This window comes from Eleutherodactylus coqui, chromosome 1 (assembly GCF_035609145.1).
Source record: "Eleutherodactylus coqui strain aEleCoq1 chromosome 1, aEleCoq1.hap1, whole genome shotgun sequence".
In the NCBI taxonomy this organism is placed as follows: domain Eukaryota; kingdom Metazoa; phylum Chordata; class Amphibia; order Anura; family Eleutherodactylidae; genus Eleutherodactylus; species Eleutherodactylus coqui.
Genome location: NC_089837.1, coordinates 130,401,463 through 130,424,516, shown reverse-complemented (window position 1 = coordinate 130,424,516; position 23,054 = coordinate 130,401,463). Strand labels below are relative to the sequence as shown.

Below are 23,054 nucleotides of genomic sequence, written 5' to 3'. Positions count from 1 at the left end.
ATGTTTCAGCGCGGGACAACCCCTTTAAGTACAAGTCGGCTCCTAAAGACTCCAAACCATATTTATAAACCACAGAAGTTTTGGGATTCTGTTCTGCAGAGCGATGAAACACAATTTGAACTTTTGGGGCTCATGCATCAGCGGCATGTCTGGAGGAGGAAGAATGAAGCATACTCTGAAAGGAACACCATGTCTACAGTGAAGCATGGCGGTGGAGCAGTGATGTTCTGGGGCTGCTTTGCTTCCTCTGGCACTGGAAACCTGCAGCGTGAGAGAAGCAGGAAATTCAGGAAATCCTACTATAAAACATCGTACCTTCTGTGAGGAAGCTGAAGCTTGGCCATCATTGGACCTTCCAAGTCAACGATCCCAAGCACATCTCAAATGTTTCAGAAGAAGTCCTGGAAGAGTCTGCAGTGGCCCTTACAGTTGCCTGATTTGAACCTCACAGAAAATCTTTGGTGAGCTTTGAATAAGGCATTTGCAGCAGTCAAACCCAAGATTATTAGTCTACTGGTGGCCTTTACCCATGAGGATTGGGCTACGATCCCTCAGGAGCTCTATCAGAAGCTGGTGTCTGCCGAAGTATCATGTCCGCAGCAGGTCATAACAGGAAAAGGATCTCTACTAAGTACTAAAGAGACTTCTCATGAAGGGGTTGAAATTGTAATACTGTAGTAGTCATTAAAAGTGGCATTTTGTGCTGAATTTGGAGAAACCTCTTGTTATGTTAGTTGTGTTTTGTGTTTGTCTTTTTGCAAACAGCTGAAAGTTTGTTAATTTGCTAAATAAACCTAATTTGCAATGGGGTTTGAATAATTTTGATTGCAACTATATATAGATGGCACAGGATCCACCATTCACGAGGTGTACATCTGTGACAGAGGATCGCAATGTTCTGCCATTTCTTTCAATGGGGCTGCTGCTGCTGCCGGCAGACCCATTGAAAGCAGTAGGATGCCGGCACCCTCGCAGTGATTTTCAGGAAAGGGCTTTAAATATAAATATAAGCCCTTCCCTGAAAATCATTCCTAGCTTGTGCAAAAAATAAAAAATATATAATTCACCTCTCTGCCACTATCGGGGCTCAGGCGTGTCTAGCTGCTTGGTCCTCGGTACTGTAATGAAGTTCTTTCAGCAGGCGGGGATTTAAAATCTCCGGCTGCTGAAAGGGCTGCGCCTGGTTGCTGAGCGCTCAGCCAATCACAGGCAGCACTAAGATATTCATTGAATGACACCTGAGCGCTGCCTGTGATTGGTCACAGCGCTGTGACTAATCACAGGCAGCGCTCAGCTGTCATTCAATAAATGTCTGAGCGCTGCCTGTGATTGGCTGTGCTTCCAGCCAATTAGATACAGTTTTTTTAGCAGGCGGGGATTTAACATCCCATAACTTTTTTTTTTTCTCTGTCAATTAGGGCTCCTGTCCACGGGCAAATGTTCACTGCATTCATCGCTGCGATAATCTGGCCGCGGGGAACGCAGTGAACGCTTTCCATAGCGTTGTTATGGAAAGCGCTGCCCCCTGTCCATGAGTGGAGAATCGTAGCGATTCTCCGCTCGTGGCCGGCAATTCGTAGCATGCTGGGAAAGTGCTGTGATTCTCCATGGTCGGCCTATCTGTCAGATAGGCTGACCGCGGAGTTCCGCCTGCAGGCTCCTGCTCCCAGGCAGCGGAGATCCGCCATGGGAAACCACAACGCCCGTGGACAGGCAGCCTTAGGCTGTGTGAGGACTCGTTTTCTGCAGGGTGAGCTGTAGTTTTTATTAGTAACATTTTGGGAAACCTACACCTTTTTTGATCACTCTGTGTTTAAAATTTTTGGAAGCCTGGATAACAAAAAAAATGCAATTCTGGCATTCTGTGCTTTTTTTTTTTTTATGGCCTTCACTATGTGGGATGACTATTGTGATATTTTAATAGTTAAAACTTTAAATACATGGCAATACCAAGTATGTGTTTTGGTTTTTTTATTGTTTAGATTTCTTAAGGAAAAATGTGTTGTGTTTTTTTTTAAACTTGGGAAAATTTTTTCATCTTTTTACTTTCAAGAAAAATGTTCTTAAATTTTTTATTTTTTTTTACACTTTTATTTAATCCCCAAAAGGGGACTCGAACATGTGATCATATAAGCACTTGTAGTATATACTGCTATACTTCAGTACTGCAGTATATAACATTTTTTAATGTTGTGTGTGGAGCCCACGGGGAGGGCTTCATAGGCATCTATGCATGGAAGCCCCGGGGATCTTCATTAGGCCTCCTACCTGTCAGGCTAGCATCTTGATCAGGAGTGCTGATGGAACACGGAAGGACGTGGTGATGACAAATTTGAAAAAAAGGGTTTTTAAGAGGGATATGGATGCCTTTTTGAGTGTAACAAGATAACATGTTATAATCACGGAGTACTTCAGAAGGGTTGGTGATCCAGGGATTATTCTGACTCCAGATTTGGATTGCATATCATGTTTATTTTTTGCCTTCCTCTGGATCAACATTGCAGGATAATAGCAGTACTGAATTGGATGGACGTACATCTTTTTTCATCCTTACACATTATGTTATCAGTAAAAAATTGAAAGTCAGCATTAGGGCTTTTTCACGCCAGCGTATATTGGCCTCTGTTTTCACGGCCGGCTGATATACGCTACCATTTGATGCATTGTATTTCAATGCATCAGATCACACAGGCGTATTGAAGCGGCGTATAAGCGCCTGGCTGGCAAATACAGCCTCCGGCACTATAACGCCAGGCAGGAAAGATAGTCCTGGAACTATCTTCCTGGCCGGAATATGTCGGCCGCTGCATAGACTACTATGGGAACCTATGACAGCGGCCGGAGAAGGGTGATGGGAGAGAGTTTAGCAGCGTGACTGCTGAACTCCCTCCGCTTCTCTCCTCCAATCCGTCTGTTTGCAAAGCTCCTCCCCGCCCCCACCCATTGCTGGCTGCAGATGAGGGGAGGGGGTGGGAGCTTAGCTCTGCTCCGCCCCGCCCCCTCCCATTGCAAACAATCTGAGGGGAGGAGGGAGGCAGGCAGTTGGTAAGGGGGAGGTAAGGCATTGTGGCCTCGACATATATGCCCCCGGCTTAGGCCATTTGAACGGGCGCAGAAACATTAGATTTGTGCGCCCGTTCACGCGTTTTTACGGTTCCGGCGGGCACATGTAAAAACGCCTGTGGCCATGTGCATAAGCCCTTAATATGTATGTATAAAGATCCCCCAACATGAGCTAAATTAGGTAAGAAAAAGGCGCTTGGGCTTCCCGTCACAGTCTACCGACTTATCTACGAAAAGTAATGGTGAATAGGGTGAGTTTAGACCTGGCGTAGTGCAGCTGGGTGGTCCGCACTCCCTTACGGCACCACCCTGGTGAATACAGTGCAGCTTACACCATTCCTCTAGCTGCTCCGGCCTCTTGCACACTATGAGGAAAAAATGCCTGACTCATCTTGTGTTAAGTTTATTGTCCCATCATATTAAAGGTGAGTGGACGGGATTCAGGCTGTAAAGCAAATAAAGGTGGAGCGTTGCCATGACTGGGCCATTCAGTTCCTGCTTTATGACCTTTTGTAGGCTGTAACTGTAGACTATCCCCTAACTCTTACCTGTCCCATTCTATGTAATACTGCACATGTGTGATAGAGAAATAATCTTTTACTTATTTGTATGTTCTCCTTTTTATCAAAAGGAGCAAAAAAAAAAAGTTTTTAAGTTTTGTCTTACTTCCAGTAATTACAGGGATTTCCTGATGGTCTTAGCTCGGAGACCATATTGGATTTCCATGTAACTGGTTATGCACATATTAGAGGTAAAAGTCTGCTAATCCAACACTTAGTAGTTTGGAAATCCTTCTATTGCTACATGGGACAGATGTGTTGAATTTGCAAGAATTCATCTGATAGTCTTGCATTGGAAACACTAGTCTTCTCTCTGTAAGTAATGTTCCCTACTCTTCCTTCCTCCTTATTTCTGCCATAGCTGACAGTGCAGTTTTATTAATGCTATTGGAGGGAAGGCAAAGAGATTTCTAGAGGGACACCTACAGTGGCGTGGTAGGTATTCTGTTAAAGGGGATGTTCCGCTTCTAGCTGGTTTGCAGACAGCTCTGTACATTGCACAGTGGCCCAGGTTGTGTCCCATTCACTTCAATAGGACTCAGCTTGCAGTACAAACCTGAGCCACTATGCAATGTATGGAGCTATATGCTGCCTGCTAGAAGTGTGACAAGCCCTGTAATGCTTGTGCATCTATACAGTTAAGGCACACGGTGCTCACAGACAGGTAGATTATCAGAAATGTACCTAAATTGCCAAAATGCAGAGAATATGAGTAAACTGCCAGGAAGATTTTTACACATTGAAACATCAATAGTAATGCACGTTCCTGTATACTGAATTAATACATGACTTGCAGATACGGAGATTGTTTAAAACTTTAAAATCTAAAAAGTGATGAAGAAGTGAATTGTAGCCTTTCAGGCGAGAACGTCTGCATTTTATTTCTCAAGTTTTTTTTCTTTTCGAAAGCCCATATGTTAAACTCCTTAATCCCAGTGTACATAAGGAGCTGGTTAGCTGTGTGGGCTGGACTTCTGCTGATGAGCTCTATTCCTGCAGTGATGACCATCAGATTTTGAAGTGGAACTTGCTAAACAGCGAGACATCTTTGGTTGTAAAACTCCCTGATGATACATATCCTATTGACCTTCACTGGTTCCCCAAAAATGTGGGCAGCAAAAAGCAAGGGCAGTCTGATATGTTTGTGCTTACCAGCTCCGATGGTGAGTATCTGTGCCATTTACAAAATAAGTTTAGAATATTTACTATGTTTATATTGTACCAATGTATGCCATTAGCTTTTGGAATGTTCATCCAAACATTATGAATCCTAACAGATGTCCGGCAGCATTCAGGGTGAAGTATCAAATCCTTATTCTTCCCACAACCTGCTTGGAGGGCACGACGTTTCGGCTCCAGGAGCCTTTGTCATGCTTTATCCAAGTTACAGACAACAATAGACGTATAAATAGAGATGAGCGAGTATACTCGCTAAGGCACTTTACTCGAGCGAGTAGTGCCTTACCCAAGTATCTCCCCGCTCGTCTCTAAAGATTCGGAGGCTGACGCGGGTGACAGGTGAGTTGCGGGGGGGGGAGCAGGGGGGAGAGAGGGAGAGAGAGATCTCCCCTCTGTTCCTCCCCGCTCTCCCCCGCCGCGCCCCACCCCCCGCCGGCCCCCGAATCTTTAGAGACGAGCGGGGAGATACTCGGCTAAGGCACTACTCACTCGAGTAATGTGCCTTAGCGAGTATACTCGCTCATCTCTACATATACACACTCACGTAAAACATAATAGCTTGAAATTTGACCACTGGGAGTCTGTGGTGCATAACTGCATAAATTGTCTATACCTGTGTTACCGCTACGCAGGTGTCTAAATGTTATCGCCACAAAGGCACCTAACTACGTCATCTGTCTGCGCCAACATGCGTGCATGTGTGACAGAACGTGAGATTCAAAGCCAATTGTGTCCACGCATGCGTCATAGGGAGCAACCATTGTGAGACTGCGGCCCAGATCACAAGAGCCGGATTAAACAGTCAGAAGTACGCCCATCACCCCTATCATCACTGTCATCAGGAGTGCCCCGTCATCATCATCCCATGGGTTGACTGCACCAAAGATGTCACTAGATATGCGCATGCACGGGATCCACTGTTCTCGGGCGACTAACCGCAGTTTTGGAGAATCGCGGAGCGGCTACATAAACTGTGAACATTGTCATGCTCTCTATTATATTGTATCTCCCTGGTATTTTGACATAAAATGAGCGAACTAATTGATTAACTGACTTCCATAATTACGATAGTCCAGAAATGTGCATAACTGAGTGTGAGCATGCTACACTGGGCAAAGGGAGAAAAAAAAGAGAGTTTGCTGCGTTGCGATGGATAAAGAGGAGGCTCTATAGGGCAACATGGGAGATTAAAAAAAAATTGCACATTGCAGAAAGAGCATGCCACGATTTTTTAAACTTATTTATTTTTTGTTGTCTCAGCATCGCATCAGTGAATACATCTCAGGTGGGAAGGAAACCATTGTAACTCATTGGTTTCATAATCTGCTTTTATACTGACTCTCGCATCAGGCAAAAATTGCGCAATTTTCTCGACTGTGTGAAACCACCCTCACTGCTGCTTTCGTGTTCACTAGTGCAGTGTGTTTGTCTTCATAATATTATTCTTCCATCCAATTCCTTTCTAGGAAAATTTCATCTAATTTCAAAGTTGGGAAGAGTAGAAAAAAGTGTAGAAGCTCATTCCGGAGCGGTGCTCACTGGTCGCTGGAATTATGATGGAACTGCACTGCTAACAGGTAAAGTGTGACCACACCAGATCAGACGTGGTAGTAGTAGAGTATGTGAAAGCCACAACAACACATTAGCAATATTACGTTCTATGTTCGTACACTGTACATAACCAAATGAAAACTTGTACTGCTTTGTCTGGCTTGCATAGTAACAACCTACCAATTCCTATGTGAAATGCAAAAAAAATGTTAGGCCTGTCTCACTTGGACGGGTCGGATGCCGCATACGGGAGCCCGCAGGAGAATCCGGCTCTGGCCGCAGCCAGCGGCTGCAAAGAAATGTTTAAATGTGTATTGCAGATGGTCCGGACGGCTTGCCCCCTTTCCTGTATATAGAAAAATCTAAACAAATAAAAACCCCCAAACATATTTCGTACCGCCATATCCGTAAGTCCGATCTATTAAAAAAAGGTATCAATTTTCCTGCACAGTAAAGATCATCCAAAAAAAAAAATACACAATGCAAGAATTGCGCATTTTTAGTAGCCTTCCCTGCAAGAAAAAATGTATTAAAAAGCAATCAGAAGTTTAGGTTTATTTGCCAAAATTACAAACTTTCTCCTGTTTGCAAAAACAATCAAACAAGAACAAGATGAACAGCTCAACACAACTCATGTAAAAAATGGTTTCTCCGAATTCAACACAAGATGCCACTTTGGATGACTACTACTGTCCCAGAATTATTCCACCCCTTCATGACAAGCAGCATGTAGAATTTAGTAGAGATTCCAATGTAAACAGAGAGGTCCTTCTGCATCTGGGGATACAGTGTTAAAATGTATAGCTTTATTCCGTGAAGGTATTAAAAGAATGGCGACCACCACTTCATGCTTTGCTGATGCTTTTCTGTTTTACTCCCACACTTAGTCTAAGTCCTAGTCGGAGCTACGACTAAATATGCGGAAGAGCGCCAGAAACGCATCAGGGGGTATGGAGCGATGGTTTGCTATTCTTTTAATACGTTCATGGAGTAAAGTTTTTAATATTGTTTCTGCGCATGAAGCTAGACCTCTCTGCTCATATTTGAGGCTTCTGTGTGGCCGAACTTGTCATGTGCTCTCCCTAGAGTTCCTATTGATGAACTGGTTCTCCTCCCTTTGGTTAGTACTTTGTAGAGCACCTTTCTGTTGATTTACTTTTTTTTACGAAAGTTTGTAAATTTTGCAAATACAGCAAAGAAGCAGTACACTGGAAAAACATGACTGGCATTTTGACTATCACTATTGAAGTGACTGGTATGGGGAAAACTTAATGGGTATTGTCCCATATCCAAAGGTACCCGAATTATTGAAGTGGTCGATCAAGCTTGCACACTGCTGCTCCATTCTTTTCATAGAGACTTCCAGAGATAGCCTAGCACTTAAATTTGGCTACCTCTGGCAGTCCCATTCAGATGAATGGAGAGGTAGTGTGTATGCTTGACCTTTTGAGACTCCTGTTCTCAAAGGAGAGAAGAGGAGAACGAGAACTGTTCTTCTCCCCTACTATGGAGCAGGGTCGGACAGACATGCCAGCCAGATTGAATTTTGGTACGTTTGCTTTAACTTTTACCAAGTTTGGTTGATCCATCATGGCATGTAGGGCCCCATGAAGAACAAGTGAAAAGAACAAGAAAAACTAATACAAATGTTCACTATATGTATAGATAGATATAGATGACCAATTTTCGTTGTCAATAAACGATGCTTTTATTGTTGAATGCTGTTTGCCTCTAAACTAGGCAATAATGACGATTATTTGTGTGTAAATGGACTTTTATAACTTCCTGTTAGTTATTTTGTAATACATTCTTGATCGATGCCTAACAGCCAGTTAGAGTAAGTTTAGTCACAACAAATGTTTTTCCACCATGTATAGTGGGGTCACTATTACTACTGCGGCCACTATGGGGTCACTATTACTACTAGGCTTACTATGGGGGTTGCTTTCTACTGGGGACCCTATTACTACTTGGGTCACTATTGCTACTGCGGCCACTATGGGGGTCACTATTACTATACTGTCTTACAATTACAATTGGCCCTTTGAACGCACCCATAAGGCTGATATGGCCCTCGGTGAAAATGAGTTTGATGCCCCCGGTGTAAAGTATGGAGTTTGCCCCAGATTTCAGCCTTTTGCTAATATTTTCGTCAATTCCTTGACAAAAAAAGGCATGTTACAGATGCTACTTGTAAATAGTGTTTTAAAAACCCCATTCACGTGTATCGTGAAGTATTTTGTTGCAGATTTTGGTACGGAATCCATGTGTTACATTAAGTTAGAAACATAGTCTTATTGTGATAGACTAATGCTATTAGAATCTGGCCACTCCTGCTGTAGATAGAAAATGTATCCTATCTATAGCCATACAGTTATAGGTACCGCTAATCTTTTAAATGTGTTTGTGTTGCTGCAGCTGGTGAAGATGGGCACATAAAGATATGGTCCAAAAGTGGCATGCTGAGGTCCACATTGGCACAGAATGGTAAGTGATAGAACAGAACAGGATATTTTGTTATTGCCTATTGCTTTTCATTGAAAATACAATTAGCTATATGGCATGATTAGCTTGAATTAGTAATAGCAGAGGAACAATTATAATTATAATAATTATTATTACATATATGGCACCTTAATATCCAGGATGCAACTTACTAGCTAAATAGAAAATGAGCATGTTGTTTTCTATGGGCTCATACATGGGCTCCACCTATATACTGAACCCTTTCCAATCCAATTTGTATCCTGATTTTCCTAGGGGACTTTCTCTTTATCTGCCGTTATACAATGGCGCTATATGTTGACTAAAGCCAGTACTGCATGAGGTGACACATTTGGATAGGCCCCGAAAGCAGAGAGGCTGGCAATATACAGTAAGAGAACCCTGACAGACATCTTCCAACATCGGAGCTGTACAGCCTTAAATCATAATGTCTTCAGAGGTCAGACAGGGGATTGGAAAGGGTTAATGCGCTAATAATATCATATAAAAGGGTGCATTTCCCATCTATATATCAGTAGAAAGGAATGCCAGAATAGTCTGTACAAGTAAGATAACAAACAAAAATCATGTTAAAAATAGTCAAAGACCAGTCTGTGTCGCAGAATGCCAGACCACCCTTATAACCTCTTCAGGACCAGGGATTTTTCTTTTTTTTTTCTTTTCACTTTTTCATCCTTGCCAAGACCTGTAACATTTTTATTTTTCTATGGACATAGGCTGTGATTGGTTAATCCAGCGCCGGCTATCATTGGCTGACGCGGCGCTGGATTAACCAATCAGAGCATTAGCTTGGAGTAAAATGCAAAAAAAAAAGGAAATTCTGCGATCTTCGGGGGTCTTGTTTCTAGGGCATACACACTGCAACAAAAATGACATGACAACTTCATTCCATGGGTCAGTATAATTACTACGATGCCAAATTTATATAGTTTTTCTTTTGCTGTACTACTTAGATTTTTTTCTAAAGATAATAACTTTTTTTTAAAATAATTCTTTGCCCCTATCTTCTGGCAGGCATAACTTTTTTATTTTTCCGACAATATACGTAGGTGTGCTAGGGCTGATTCTTTGCCAGAACATCCTGTAGTTTCTATTGGTATCATATGGTATGGATCAAAATACGACTTTTTGATTGCTTTTTATTACTTTTTTTTTTCTTGGGGACAGAGTGGCCAAAAAAGCACAATTTTGGCATTATATATTTTTTTTCTAAAAATGTTCACAGTGCAAGGTAAATAATGCAGGTTTAAATGGGGGCCACATAATAAAAGAACGAGGAAGTGCAGAGAAAAAGCGTGCAATAAATATGTGCATGAAAATGGTCCATCATTCACTGACAAAAATCGCACTCGCCCCCGTGTGAATACAACATTTATTTATCGCTTAGTGCAGGGCCTTACAGTAAACCTGACCCAGGGATTCAAGGCACACCAGACCTCAGCATCTTGTGAGCGCCGTACATAAATGACAGGACTCTGTGCTGCTGCTGCTGCATTCTGTTTGTATAGTGGTGATCGTGTGGCCAGAACTGCTGGAGCAGCTAAGATCCAGATTGCCTATAATTGTGGCAAATGTCACGCTTGGCCACCTGTCTGCTTGCAAAGAAAAACTTTGTTGAACTAAGAAAAGAAAGGGGGTTCAGTTATGATGTCTCTCAGCGGTTGGTCTCTAAATATATTAATCCATTACAGTTTGTGGTCCTGAATGCCCCAAATACCCCAATTATTAAGGTGTTAAATAGAATTAGAATGCACAGTCCATTTTAAGAAAAAGGAACATTGAGTAGGAGCAAAAGACTTTCAAATATAAACTCCTCGTTTATTGTTTGCAGCTCTCCAGGCAGTTGGAGATGCGTTATGAAGCATAATCCGTCCAACTAATACAATTCCCTTATGTATATTCTCATTTGAATGAGGATTGCGATCTGCGCATATTTTATTAATAGTTTTCTTCCACTGATTTAATGATGATTGCCCCCCACACTGGGCTACTTTTAGAAAGAAGCCTTATTTCTGTTCTGTAACAACTTGGTTTTTTCTTCCTGAGCCTCCAGTGGGGAGAATAGTAGCGTTTGTCCCTCCCTCTAGGCCAGTCTCAAGAAGACTTGGCTGAGCCAGCTGAGCACTTTGTTTAAACAGCAGCGTTAATTGTGGGGCCGCTGTCATCTAATAGTGGAGGGGTTTTGTTCAAGAATAAATAACAAAGAGCAGGCTTCATACTCGCGCCCAATACAGAGCGGAGCACATGCATCGATCGCCCAGTTTGTACTTTTTCATGTGGCACTCTATGAACTTACCAAACATTTTCTAAAGACCCATAGCAGTATCCAAATAAAGGTGGGCTGCACATTTTAAAAACCTGGATGTACTTGGCAACATTTCCAAATCTAGAGAGTATAACAAGGGAGGGGTATCAGCTCACTGCCACCCATGAAAGCATATGGATCTCAACCACAGGGAATATCTTCCCATGCCAAACATCAGGTAGGCATCGGTAAACAAGTCAAAGACACTTCTCCAGTATCAGTAATGTATAATTTCCAACTGAAGACTGTTAATAGCAAAGCATTCCTTAAAGACATTGTCCGCATCCAGACAGCTCTTTTAGGTAGTTCCATGTTAGAGGGGTTTTCCCATCTCGGCTTTTCATGGCCGAGATGGGAAAAGCCATCCCTCGGTTTCTGACCACCTGTTGGAAACTCCCAAACACTTCAGCCCCACGCTGTTTCCGTAACTCTCATTGAAGTGAATGAGAGCTACAGAAACCGCTAAAGGGAAGGAGATGTGAAATTCATTTTACGTTTTGCTTAATTGTAATGATTGCATGCATGGTAGTTTTTCGTGAGTTAATTGTCCTTGAATTTTAATTTCTGTAGGTTTGCCTGTATACTCAGTTGCTTGGGGTCCCGATTCTGAAAAAGTACTCTACCCTCTAGGAAAACAGCTGATCATTAAACCACTGCAGCCAAGTTCCAAAGTATTGCAGGTATGAAATAACATTCATCTATTACTTACCCGCAGAAACCTAGTAACATAGTATGCTGGGCCGAAAAAAGACAAATGTCCATTCAGTTCAGCCTGTTTCTTGCCCTCCCTACCCCCATGTTATTCCAGATGAAGGCAAAAAAACGCAATGGGGCAGAAGCCAATTACCCCACCCTGGGGTGAAAAATTCCTTCACGACTCCATAATGGCAGTCAGAATAATCCCTGGATCAACGCTCTTCAGAGAAGGTTCCTTTCTTATTCCCAGTCTGGCAGTTTGAAGATCCCCCTATCAACAACCCATTCTATTTAATGTCCAGATCCTGTAATGTCGTAGCGCTCTAAAAAGACGTCCAATCCCCTCTTCAACTCCTCTATCGATTTGGTCATCACCACAATAGACAGTTCACTATAGAAACTCCATTCTATTTTTTAATTAATTGGTACTGTCTAAAATCTTTACACGTCTAAATAGATTGCCCAGTAATGACCTTGATCAAAGAGGTGCATTTCCTATAGCTATATAAAACGTATGCAACAATTGGAGGAAATGAAGAAGTGCGGTGTGATAGCCTCCAACTGTTGTGTATTTTAATAATGGAAGTGGCGCCTGTCAGTGGTTATGGAACTAAAATCTTCTCAAGACCCCTTTTTATATAATCCTAAAATATGACTGACTACAAGAGCCTACAGACTTCCTCCGGCTTTCTGTGTCATGAAATAATTCTAAGACCTAGATGTAGGCCTCTAGACATCTCGAAATCTCCTGTCACAGAAAAATGCAGAGTATTTAAAGTTTTCCGTCATTATAAACAGCATATATTTTAATAGCAGATGTAACTTATGTGGAATCATGGTGGTATGACACAAAATACAGGTGGTCTACAGAAAGCTTGGATTTGGAACTCTGTTACAGCCACCAGCTGTTTCCCGATACCTAGGACTAGATAGTTAAGTTGTGTGAGACAGCTGAGAATTACTTGAGTATTTTCAGACATGTGCTGATCTTTCATATGCAGGAAGAGGCTCTTGGTTCCAGCTGTTAGAGGCGAGAGATCCTCTTTATTACTTCAGCGAACAGTCCAGTAAGGCATTGCAAAAGTAATATATTACATGATCTCCATTGACATTGATGGTTGTTCTTCGATTCTCCTGGATGCATGTGGGTTCCCAAAACCATTGGAGCCACAGTGCAGTGTCGCCCCCAATAAACCAAATAGATGGGGCTCTCTGAAGGTATTTCTTTTAAACCTGAACAGTTGCCATCTTTTAGTATTCACTTAGGCAAAGTAAATAAGAGACTTCTGCTAGAGATTGGCTTATGTTAAAAAAGGGTTCTTGAGATCTGGTCTCAATGATTGATCTAAAACACTTTGAGGCCTCCTTTAGGCCTCATGTCCACAGGCGGGTCGGATTTCGCCCGTGTGAGCCCGCAGCGGGATCTGGCCCTGCCCGCGACCGAGGACACTTTTCTTTTTACCTGTGTGGGTCCACTGCATCCACATCCGGATCTTTTTTCTTCTGTACTGCACATGTGCAGGACTTTTTTTTTAAAAACTTCTGCTTTCCCGCGGGATCCACAGCAAAATGGAGCATGCTGCAATTTGTTTCCCAGACCATAAGGTCCGCAAAACAAATCCACATGCTTTAATTAAGTTGTGGGCGCCCATGCATCCCTATGAGCGGCTTGAATTGCGGATCGTCCGCTGCAATTCAAACCCCGCCCGTGGACATTGGGCTTTACTGTTTCTCCGATGAACTGGACTGCATCACTTGTAGGTTGTAATTTCTCCTTTCTTTTTAAAAGTGGAAGGCTCATGATGGAGTAATTTTAAAGGTTGACTGGAATCCTGTGAATGACCTTATCTTATCTGCTGGAGAAGACTGTAAATATAAGGTGAGATTATTTTTTAATTATTATTCAATTGTATCCTGTTATACATGTCACTAGGAAACTTGGGATCTTTACATGTTCATTTAATTATAATGCCATGATTAATGTCTAGGATAATCATTTCGTTATATAGATGAATATTAACCCTTTCCAATCCAATTTGTGTCCTGGTTTTCCTAGGGGGCTTACACTTTTTCTGCCGTTATACAACGGTGCTCTATGCTGGCTAAAGCCAGTACTGCATAAGGTGACACGTTAGATGAGGTTGGCAATATACAGTAAGAGAACCCCGATGGATGTCTTCCAACATTGGAGCTGTACAGCCTTAAATCATAATGTCTTCAGAGGTCAGACAGTGGATTAGAAAGGGTTAAAAAAACAACATTTACACCTATCAAATAGAGTGTAAATGACAAGTCTTTAAAAATGTATGTTCACATCTTTCAGTTATTCAGGAGTTCCAATGGCACATGAGGGTATATGCTTTACTAAACAGGGATTAATCTGTTTTCACTCACTCCATGCTGTGCTCAGCCTCCACTTAGATTGCAAAGCGAAAGTAAACCACACCACAATGCGGTCCGCACACTCCCAGATACACACCTCCACCATGTGTAAATGGGGAAGGAGTCCCATATACACTCATACACTGTCCTCTAGCAGTTGGGGTTCAGAACTGTCAAAGGCTATAGGTTCAGAACAATAAGGACTAGCTTATTAAAGTTCTAAGCTTTATTCTAAAAAAGATGTAGTGCTTACAAAGCATTGAAAAATGCTTACAAAATAAAATGACATATGAAATAAAAGGGCGAAAACAGAAGATGGAATATGTACAGTAAGTCCTTTCTGCTTTCTTGAGGCTGGTAAGAATAAGGAAGGGGGGGCACATCTCAGATTTGCTGACAACTCAAAATGTCAACCCCATTCTATTGTCCAAAGCATGTTTTAGGTTTCCAGCCCTTGACCTTAGGTTTGAGAACTGCCCATTACTTTATTAGGCAAATCCCTTGTTTAGGACTGGACATGGAGGTAATAATAGGGAATATGCCATGAATATTAGGCAGTTCACTTTCCTGTAACCTCCTTCTCTGTAAGACAGTTTGGAGAAAAAGTTGTCCGTCTGCCCTGCTGCTTGCACATCCTTGCTTTTTCATCACACTTATCAAAAAGAGGAATTGACAAATTCCAGTTTTGCACAATTGTAATAGTGAGTTCCGTACATTGGGCAGGCCCTATTGTAATAAAGTTGGCTATAAACAGCACGGCTGGCTTGCAAAGTCCATTATCAGATGTACTAGAAAAACTGTGGGATAATAAAATGATACTTCCAATTCAGTACCCTCAGCTATTAGTCAGAGTGTACAGTTGCTACTAACTCTGCAAGACCCCATATATCCATGCATTACACAGACTGCCCATTGATTTCAGTTGGTGCTATATAATGTACTATTTCCCCTTTGCTGGCGCTGCAGGGTAACTGACCATTTACTCCCAGGCTCTCCTACAAATTACAGCTGATCTCTGGGGATCTCAGCAGTGGGACATCCTATGATCAACTTACTATATTGTCAAAAAGATTTCTAATAGGAAGGCGTTGTCCAAAGTGGATAGCCTTTTTAACCCCTTAGGAGTGTGGCCTATTTTGGACCTAAGAACGCGACAATTTATGTGGGATTTTCCACTTTCAAAAAGCTATAACTTTGTATTTTTCCCTTGACTTAGCCATATGAGGGCTTGTTTTGTGAGTGGCGAGCTATTTTTATTGGTACTATTTTTGGGGTACACATATATGTATTACATAACTTTTTGGAGAGCAGGGAGAAAAAATACATAACTTTTGCTATTGTTTTGTTCTTATCTTTTAAACAGTGTTAATCATGCAGCATAAATGGCATAATTTTTGGGGGATGGTACAATTATGTTTTAATAGGTAAAATTTTTGCAAAAATACAGTACAAATTCTCCATCAAGGGTCACGCAGGACCTAATAATACGTATATAACTCAGAAATATAGCATTTGAACAGGCAATATGCCGAAATATACTTTTGACTTTTATTGTTCCGACCTCCTTAAATTGTTGAATTATTATGTTACCAATACTGGAAACTATGAAAACCTGTTAACATGAAAAATGTTGCAGTATACCTGTTTTAGCATAAAATTAATCCACTGCAAAATGTCCCAGTGGTCCTCATATACAGAAAAAGATAATTATTCACAATAAAGAAAAACAAAGAAGGGAGTAAAAGCAGGAAAGCCACCCAAATACTGATAATTAAAATAAAAAACAAAAAAGGTGTGCGTTTGGAAACGTGGTAAACAAAGGGAAAGTAGGAGATGGGAAATTTTGCGCCCTAAAACTATAGTATTCTTAGTGGGAATGGTAGTATTTATCTGGCTCCTCCACTCGATCGGGTCCCGAAGCACCCCCGTAGCCCACCCAGGGGCCTCTAAACGAAAGTGTTCTGAAACTCTGCAGTGCTCTCGAACTCCAACCAAGACTACCACACTGATGGGATGGTACAATTATGATACCAGAATGATATATATATATTTTTTAGTTTTTTTTACACTTCAACACAAACTTAAAAAAAAAAAATATTTATATATTTTTTTACATTGCTGCATTCAAAGTTCCATAATTTTCTTTATTTTTTTCATCCACACAGCTCTGTATGGGCTTGCTTTTTGCATGACTAGCTGTACTTTTTGGGGTATATAACATATGGCTTTTTTGATCAATTTTATTGCTGGTTTGGGAGGTGAATTGTACAAAAACTGCATTTTGGGCCCCCCATAGTTTTGCTTTTATTTATTTATATACCTTTTGCCGTGCAAGTCTAGTCAATGTATTGTACAGGTCAATAAACAGGTTTTTTTTAAAATTTAAACAAAAAAGAGGAACGTGCACAAATAAGCTTTTTGTTGTTTTTTTTTAAACTATTTTTTAACGTGATTTATTTTTTTTTCTTTTTAAACATTTTTTATGTCCCTGTAGGATATTGAAACTGCAATTTTATGATCACTCTGATGATGCACTGCAGTACTTCTATACTGCAATGCATTATCGCTTATCATAACCATCATAGGCCATGGCAGACCCGGATGCCATTGACTGGCATCCAGTTGCCATGGCAACCCAGCAGTCCTTCGTGATACATGGCAAAGGACTGATGACATCACCAAGGCAACACCCTCCCTCTGTGAACCTTTTACATGCCAAGATCAACATTGATTGCGGTATATAAGGGGTAAACAACTGGGATTGTACGCAAAAGGTTTTTTTTCCCTGTAAGGTACTTGAACCTGCGATCTTATGATAACCCAGATAAGTTTATTACATTATACTCATTTGAAGACCTATAAATCCTTTAAGAAAAATAGAGTTCCTTTTTCCAGGACTATATAATGCACTGTATTTTATCTGTACTGCAATATGTTATCTATATCCTTTGCAGACCCCCAACCTATCGAACCTCCACCTTATCGAACCTCCACCTTGTTTTTCTCATACTTGTCGTGATCAACACTGATCACAGCATATAAGGGGTTGACAGCAGAGATCACTGTTCTCTCTGATCCCTACTGTTACAGCAGGACCCCAGGTGACACTCGCAGTCAGTTCCAGCTGTGGATGGCGCAACTTGCTTTCTGCGTCATCTACTTGCCGTAAATGTATGGCATTTTGGGGGAACCTCCTTTCTTCTGACGACATATATGTATATCATGGGGTGTCAAGGAGTTAAAATCCAAGTAATCCAAGTGCCCTTACAGGATCTAAATTATGAAGACTTTGAGTGATTTGAGTCTGGATGACTGATGCAATCCAACACTCTGTGTGTTTATATACTTATTATATTCTGTTCTCAGTTGTAATAGTTGTGATATAGCATATTAATGTCTATTCTCCTTATATAGGTTTGGGACAGCTATGGACGCGCCCTATACAGCTCACTATCCCATGAATATCCTATAACCTCCATTTCCTGGGCACCTGATGGGGAATTGTTTGCCGTCGGTTCTTTCCATACTTTACGCCTGTGTGATAAAACTGGGGTAAGTAAGATTGAAACCTCAAATCCATAGGTTGGCTAAATGATTTGCACTGGACATTTATATCTACTGTGGCCATGATGTAGTTTAAATTGCACTGTAAATTGGGAGAATGTTACACTTCATTGAGGATACAGTGACTATAAGGGAAAAGAGTCATTGGCATTTTTACTGTAATTAAAGAGTTATTGGTTAGGACGGCTCCGCTTCTTAGCAGTGGCCTGAGTAAATGCGGGGATCATAAATCAGAATGGGCTTCAGGCAAAGTATAAATGTATTATATTTTACTCATTTGAAGACCTAAAAATCCTTCAAGAAAGTAGTGTTCCTTTTCCAAGGACTATAGAACATGTTTTCTGGGGAGGTGTGATTGACTACAGTATATTAACTAGACTTCATGGAGTAGAAACAGGGGTTGCAGCTGCAGCCAGCACCCAAGGGTAAAGGGGACTCGAGCTATTGTGTTTCCTTCTTGTTCTGACTCCACGCAGATGGCCTCCAGGGGATTCTTGATTGTGCATTTCTGATTATTGTCGCTCCTAGTGATATCATTGTCTTTGATTAGAGAGACGCTAATAATAATATTATCAGCATCTCCATGAAAAGGGTATTTTAGTGTTCAGGGGACTCCTGCCATAGCACCTCCAGGTAACAACTGTTCTGGGCTGCTGCCCCGAGGCCGCTGGTGATTCTGTGAATAGGATCCAGTCTCATGAACGTAAGTTTACAGGAAGCACAGCTGTTTGTACAGCACTGACTAAACTTACCAGCCTGCAATCAAATGTTTCCTAATGCACTACTTTTATGTGTTAGTATTTATGTATATAGGACATATTATGTAAAGAATTGTTGTAAATGAGTACAAAGTAAAAAATGCTAAATAATGTCTAGAGCACGGGTTACAAATGTAATTTATTAAAGAGGTTATCCAATTGCATATCTATATTTTAAAAATAAGTCCAAATCAGTTAAAACAATGTAAAAAGGGGTACTTACCCATCTTAAGTGCCCGTGATCTAGCTCTGCATCCCCATGACTTGAGGCCATAGTGCCACCGTCCGTTCTCCTGGCATCAGCGCTCACATCCAGGGCTTCATGACGGTATGTGTTCAGAACAGTGACGCTACAGCTTCTGATTGGCAGGTGACGGTCACCTGACTTCCACTGTCAACAGACATGGTAGAATCATGGGGCTGCAGCGCTGGATTGCGGGCGCTGAGGACAAGTAAGTACCCTTCGTTTTATTGTATTAACTGATTTGGACTTCATTTTAAAATGTGCATATGTAACCAGACAACCCCTTTAAGAAATGTAATATTTCTATTATATTTCTAACGATCATGTGTAGCTACTACACTGCAGTATATAGAGTACTGCATTGCCAACTACTGTATATATTTTGTATTTACATTTTGCCCTCCCAGACACAGCTACATCTTCCTCCTCCCTATTTTCTCTTTGCTGTGTTTTTTTGATAATTGAGGTTTGTGAACATTTACAGAGAATCTGTACACAGGGAAGGGGGAACTACTGCTGCCGGAAAGCTTTAATGTTATAGATTATCCCAGACACTCCTGATTCATGCAGATACATTCTAATAACAGATAAGTTTAAAAATGTGTTCCTATCTAGTCTAAACATGGCCAAAATGGTAAGACCCTGCTGATTAAGAGATGGCCGAAATGATGGAAACGGCCAAGATCAGCTGAGCTAAGCTGTTTGTGTAACTTTCATTGACTTCTATGGGAGTTACAGAAACTGTGTAGCTCAGTGAACCATGCTGTTTCTGCAGCTCTAGAGTCACATAAACAGCGTAGATCACCGTGCTAAGTTTGTGTGACTGCCATTGGAGTTACGGAAACAGCATAGCAAGCTCAAGTATTTCCTTCCTCCCAGCCTCTGTATTCATAGCGGCATTGGGCCGTGGGGGCCCTAACTCAAGATAGATGAGGGTCCTAGAGGTGGCAGCCACACCTATTAGACTTGGTGGATATGCATAGCATAAAAGTCTGAGATGGGAATACCCGTTTCACGTAGCTCTGAGGTGGAGGAAGCATGGCAGGCTGTCACCAAGGTTCACCTAGAAACAGTGATTGATTCTGTAGATGGTATTTTGTGTAGGACAACTTTTTGTTCTCTTCATTCAGCTTAATAATTCTTTATGTTTCTTTTCTAAATTTGTTTACTTCAGCTTTGCAATTTTAGAATTTAGTCATGTTGCACAGAAAATGTTTTCTTCTCTTTCTTCCAAGAGGTGTTTATTGTACAGATGAATCAATAAGGGTACGGGCATGTCAGACATATTTTTCTACTATGGAAAATCTGCATTGGCTAACACACAGATTTTGGTATGGATTCTTCGCTCATTCGATGGGCTAAAATCCACAGCATAACCCGACATGCTGTGGATATAAAATCCGCTCTGCAGCTCAGTCTATCTATACTGTGGATTTTCTTTTCAGCGTATAGATGAGATCACATCCACATTGCTTGTACCGTAATATACTGCAAATATGAAATCTGCGGCAGGAACCGCATAGCATATACTTCAGCACATACCCTCAATGTTTTTACTTTCAAAAAAGTTTGCATAGACTCTTATGGGTGACTTTTTATTATCTTCTATCATGATTATGCCCAATAGTCGCTGCTAAAAAAAAGCCTACACCCTGGGTAGTTAAATAATACTCTGTCACATCATAGTTTTAAGTTGGAAACCTTGACAAGTCCATAGAAGAGCAACACATGAAAACTATCTAGTGTGCCTGGAAATTCAGCACTGGGGCGGCTGTTGTTTCACCTTTATTGAAGCTGTTTGCCACATGGCAGCTTGAGACAGTGACTGTGGGGTGAACAGCTTAGCAACGGTCAGGTCCACCTTTGTTAAGAAGCAGCTGGGGATTGGGCTGGAGAACAGTGCAGCAACAGATGACCTCATCCCTAGTAAGTTGTGGATACAATTAGGACTATCCCTCAGGATGTGACCTTGCCACAGCTCTGTCACATCCAAAATAGGCACCAGATTTGTATGTTCGCATAAGCCGGCCTATCAAAGCTTTCCCTTACGGGATATTCTCCTTGTTCTGGACAGGCAGTAGGTGTTTTTTTTTATTCTAATATACACAGAAGAGCTGCAGTATCAGTTTGCCATGGTCCCCCAGGCTTCACTTCTAGCTGCCATCTGATGCCTGCTCCGACAGTCTCCTATACAGGCAAGGAAGAAGGAACCCATTTCCTTTTTAATCACAATGTTCTCAACTAAATTTTGTCTTTTTTTTTTCCTTTGCTGTTTTAATAGACTATAAAACTGCAAATTAAAAACCAAATGCTCCGACATGATAAAAAGTTGCATCGCTGGCAAAATGTGGCTAGAGCTGCAACTAAGGGAAAAAGTTAATGCAGAATGTGCTTGATATGCCACATGCACGATACAGGGGTACTTTCACAGCTTGGATGGATGGGCAGTGGGTTTGTCAGCTGAGCCTGTAATTTACAATCTAATGTAAACGGGCCCGCAGTCCCTTCCACTCTTCATTCTTTTGGCAAATGAGAATCGGCCTGGTTAGGTTTTTTTTTTCAAAGCCACGTCTCTCTTTCTTTTTCACTTGAGAATTAATGGTTACAGAGACGTCTGACAGCTACTCACTGGGGTATGAAAATATGTAACTGCTACCTAAGCAACTTTTTGCTGGCAGCTATATGCTGAAGGAAGGCCCTCTTTGCTCTGACTATAAAAATGTAACAAAGCAAATAAAATTATTTTTTTTTGCAGATTATTTTTCCACACTTTAGCATTTGCCAATATTGTTATGAGCAATTGTCCTTCTCATAGGCCGAATGTACCATCCACCCAACCAAGGCTAAAAGATTGCCTTTATTGGCCCCTGTCAGGCTAATATGCACTAATATACCTTCTTTTTTGTTACTTTTTTACTGTATGAGAAACTGCACTTTTCAATGCAGCGAAAAAATGTATATACTGCATGGCGTGTTTTTTGTTTTTTTCGCATTGCAGTCAATGACCAACATAGGTCACTGTATTGTTATAGAGTGGCATAATTCAGAGGTTTATGTTGGGGAACACGTATACCATTAGTGCTGTGTGAATAGAGCTTAACCAGCTTGTTACCATTTATGTCTTTGTCTAGACATGCTTTGTCATTAATACTATCCCAAGACAGGGTAGTGCGCAGAAATCATGCGGATCCTGATAATTTGTTAGTGTTCTGCTCCCTCTACTGGACAGTATGTCTAAATGAAGACAAATACAGGTGTAACCCACAGACATATCAAATGCAAAGCTGACATTAATGGGAAATATGATGCAGTATGTAGGATTTAATGAGATGTATATTATTTCATGCATCAACTCACAGCAAGGGGTATTTTTTTTAAAGCCCATTCCAGGAGGGAATACTTAAAGGAAGAGTATAAAGGGAAGCTGCTTCTTTCAATTCAATCTCACTTTAGGGTTTTTTTTTATCTACCCACTTATTGATCACTAGTTGTACCTCCTTCCTTACCAGCATGGACGTTTATAGTCTATGTAGAGTCGGTAAAAAGAGACAAAAATTTGCAGCAACGCAGTTTTAAAGTTATTGCTTCAGCTTGTAAACTTTATTCTGCGTTCCTTCAAACTAAAAACCGCTGCTGCTGAAACTCCACCCGCGTTGGCTGCCAAAAGTGGCGCCATGTTGCTGATGTTTCTAGCAACATCTTGCAGCCATTGCTCACCACGGCTGGGCAGGGTTTTAGTCGCAATTTGTTTTTGCTGTTTGGGAACGCCACATTAGGGTCCAAGACTTATAAGGAAAATACATGAAAAGCTGAAAATCCACCTCCCCTATAGTATTACCGTATATGTGCCCCCCATACCACATATCACGTGTGCCGAGATCCTCTGCTAGGTCTATAGCCAGACTCAAAATATATGGAGCCTACAAAATCCTGCAGCAACAATCTTTAAATATCACATTTATTTTGATCGCAAAAATAATACATATACAATAAAATTGAGATCACACATAAATGTGACAGCGTCACCGGGAGCGACCATAAATACATGGGACAATTCATTATTCCGGCGCAAAGGGTCATCGAAAACGCATCGGGCAGGGAACATGTGGATGAAGCTCCTATCATGGGTATGATTACTCTTTACATTTATGGTTGTGCAGAATACTAGCGAATAGATTAAAAAAGGTGCTTTATTTATACTATGGACTTTTAGGGCAAATATATTTGTAGTTCTATGTGCCAACATT

At 41.2% G+C, this 23,054-nt stretch overlaps 1 protein-coding gene across 2 annotated transcripts in view; it reads left to right on the top strand.

The window, feature by feature from the left end:
• Positions 1 to 23,054, top strand: part of IFT80 (intraflagellar transport 80) — a 103,922-nt gene that overhangs the window by 8,194 nt on the left and 72,674 nt on the right. For both annotated transcript variants that reach the window (XM_066600495.1, XM_066600486.1), the window contains exons 3-8: positions 4,568 to 4,786; positions 6,269 to 6,379; positions 8,772 to 8,840; positions 11,734 to 11,843; positions 13,649 to 13,738; positions 17,656 to 17,793. In XM_066600495.1, the coding sequence (XP_066456592.1) occupies positions 4,568 to 4,786; positions 6,269 to 6,379; positions 8,772 to 8,840; positions 11,734 to 11,843; positions 13,649 to 13,738; positions 17,656 to 17,793 (737 nt within the window). The remainder of the gene's footprint in view (positions 1 to 4,567; positions 4,787 to 6,268; positions 6,380 to 8,771; positions 8,841 to 11,733; positions 11,844 to 13,648; positions 13,739 to 17,655; positions 17,794 to 23,054) is intronic.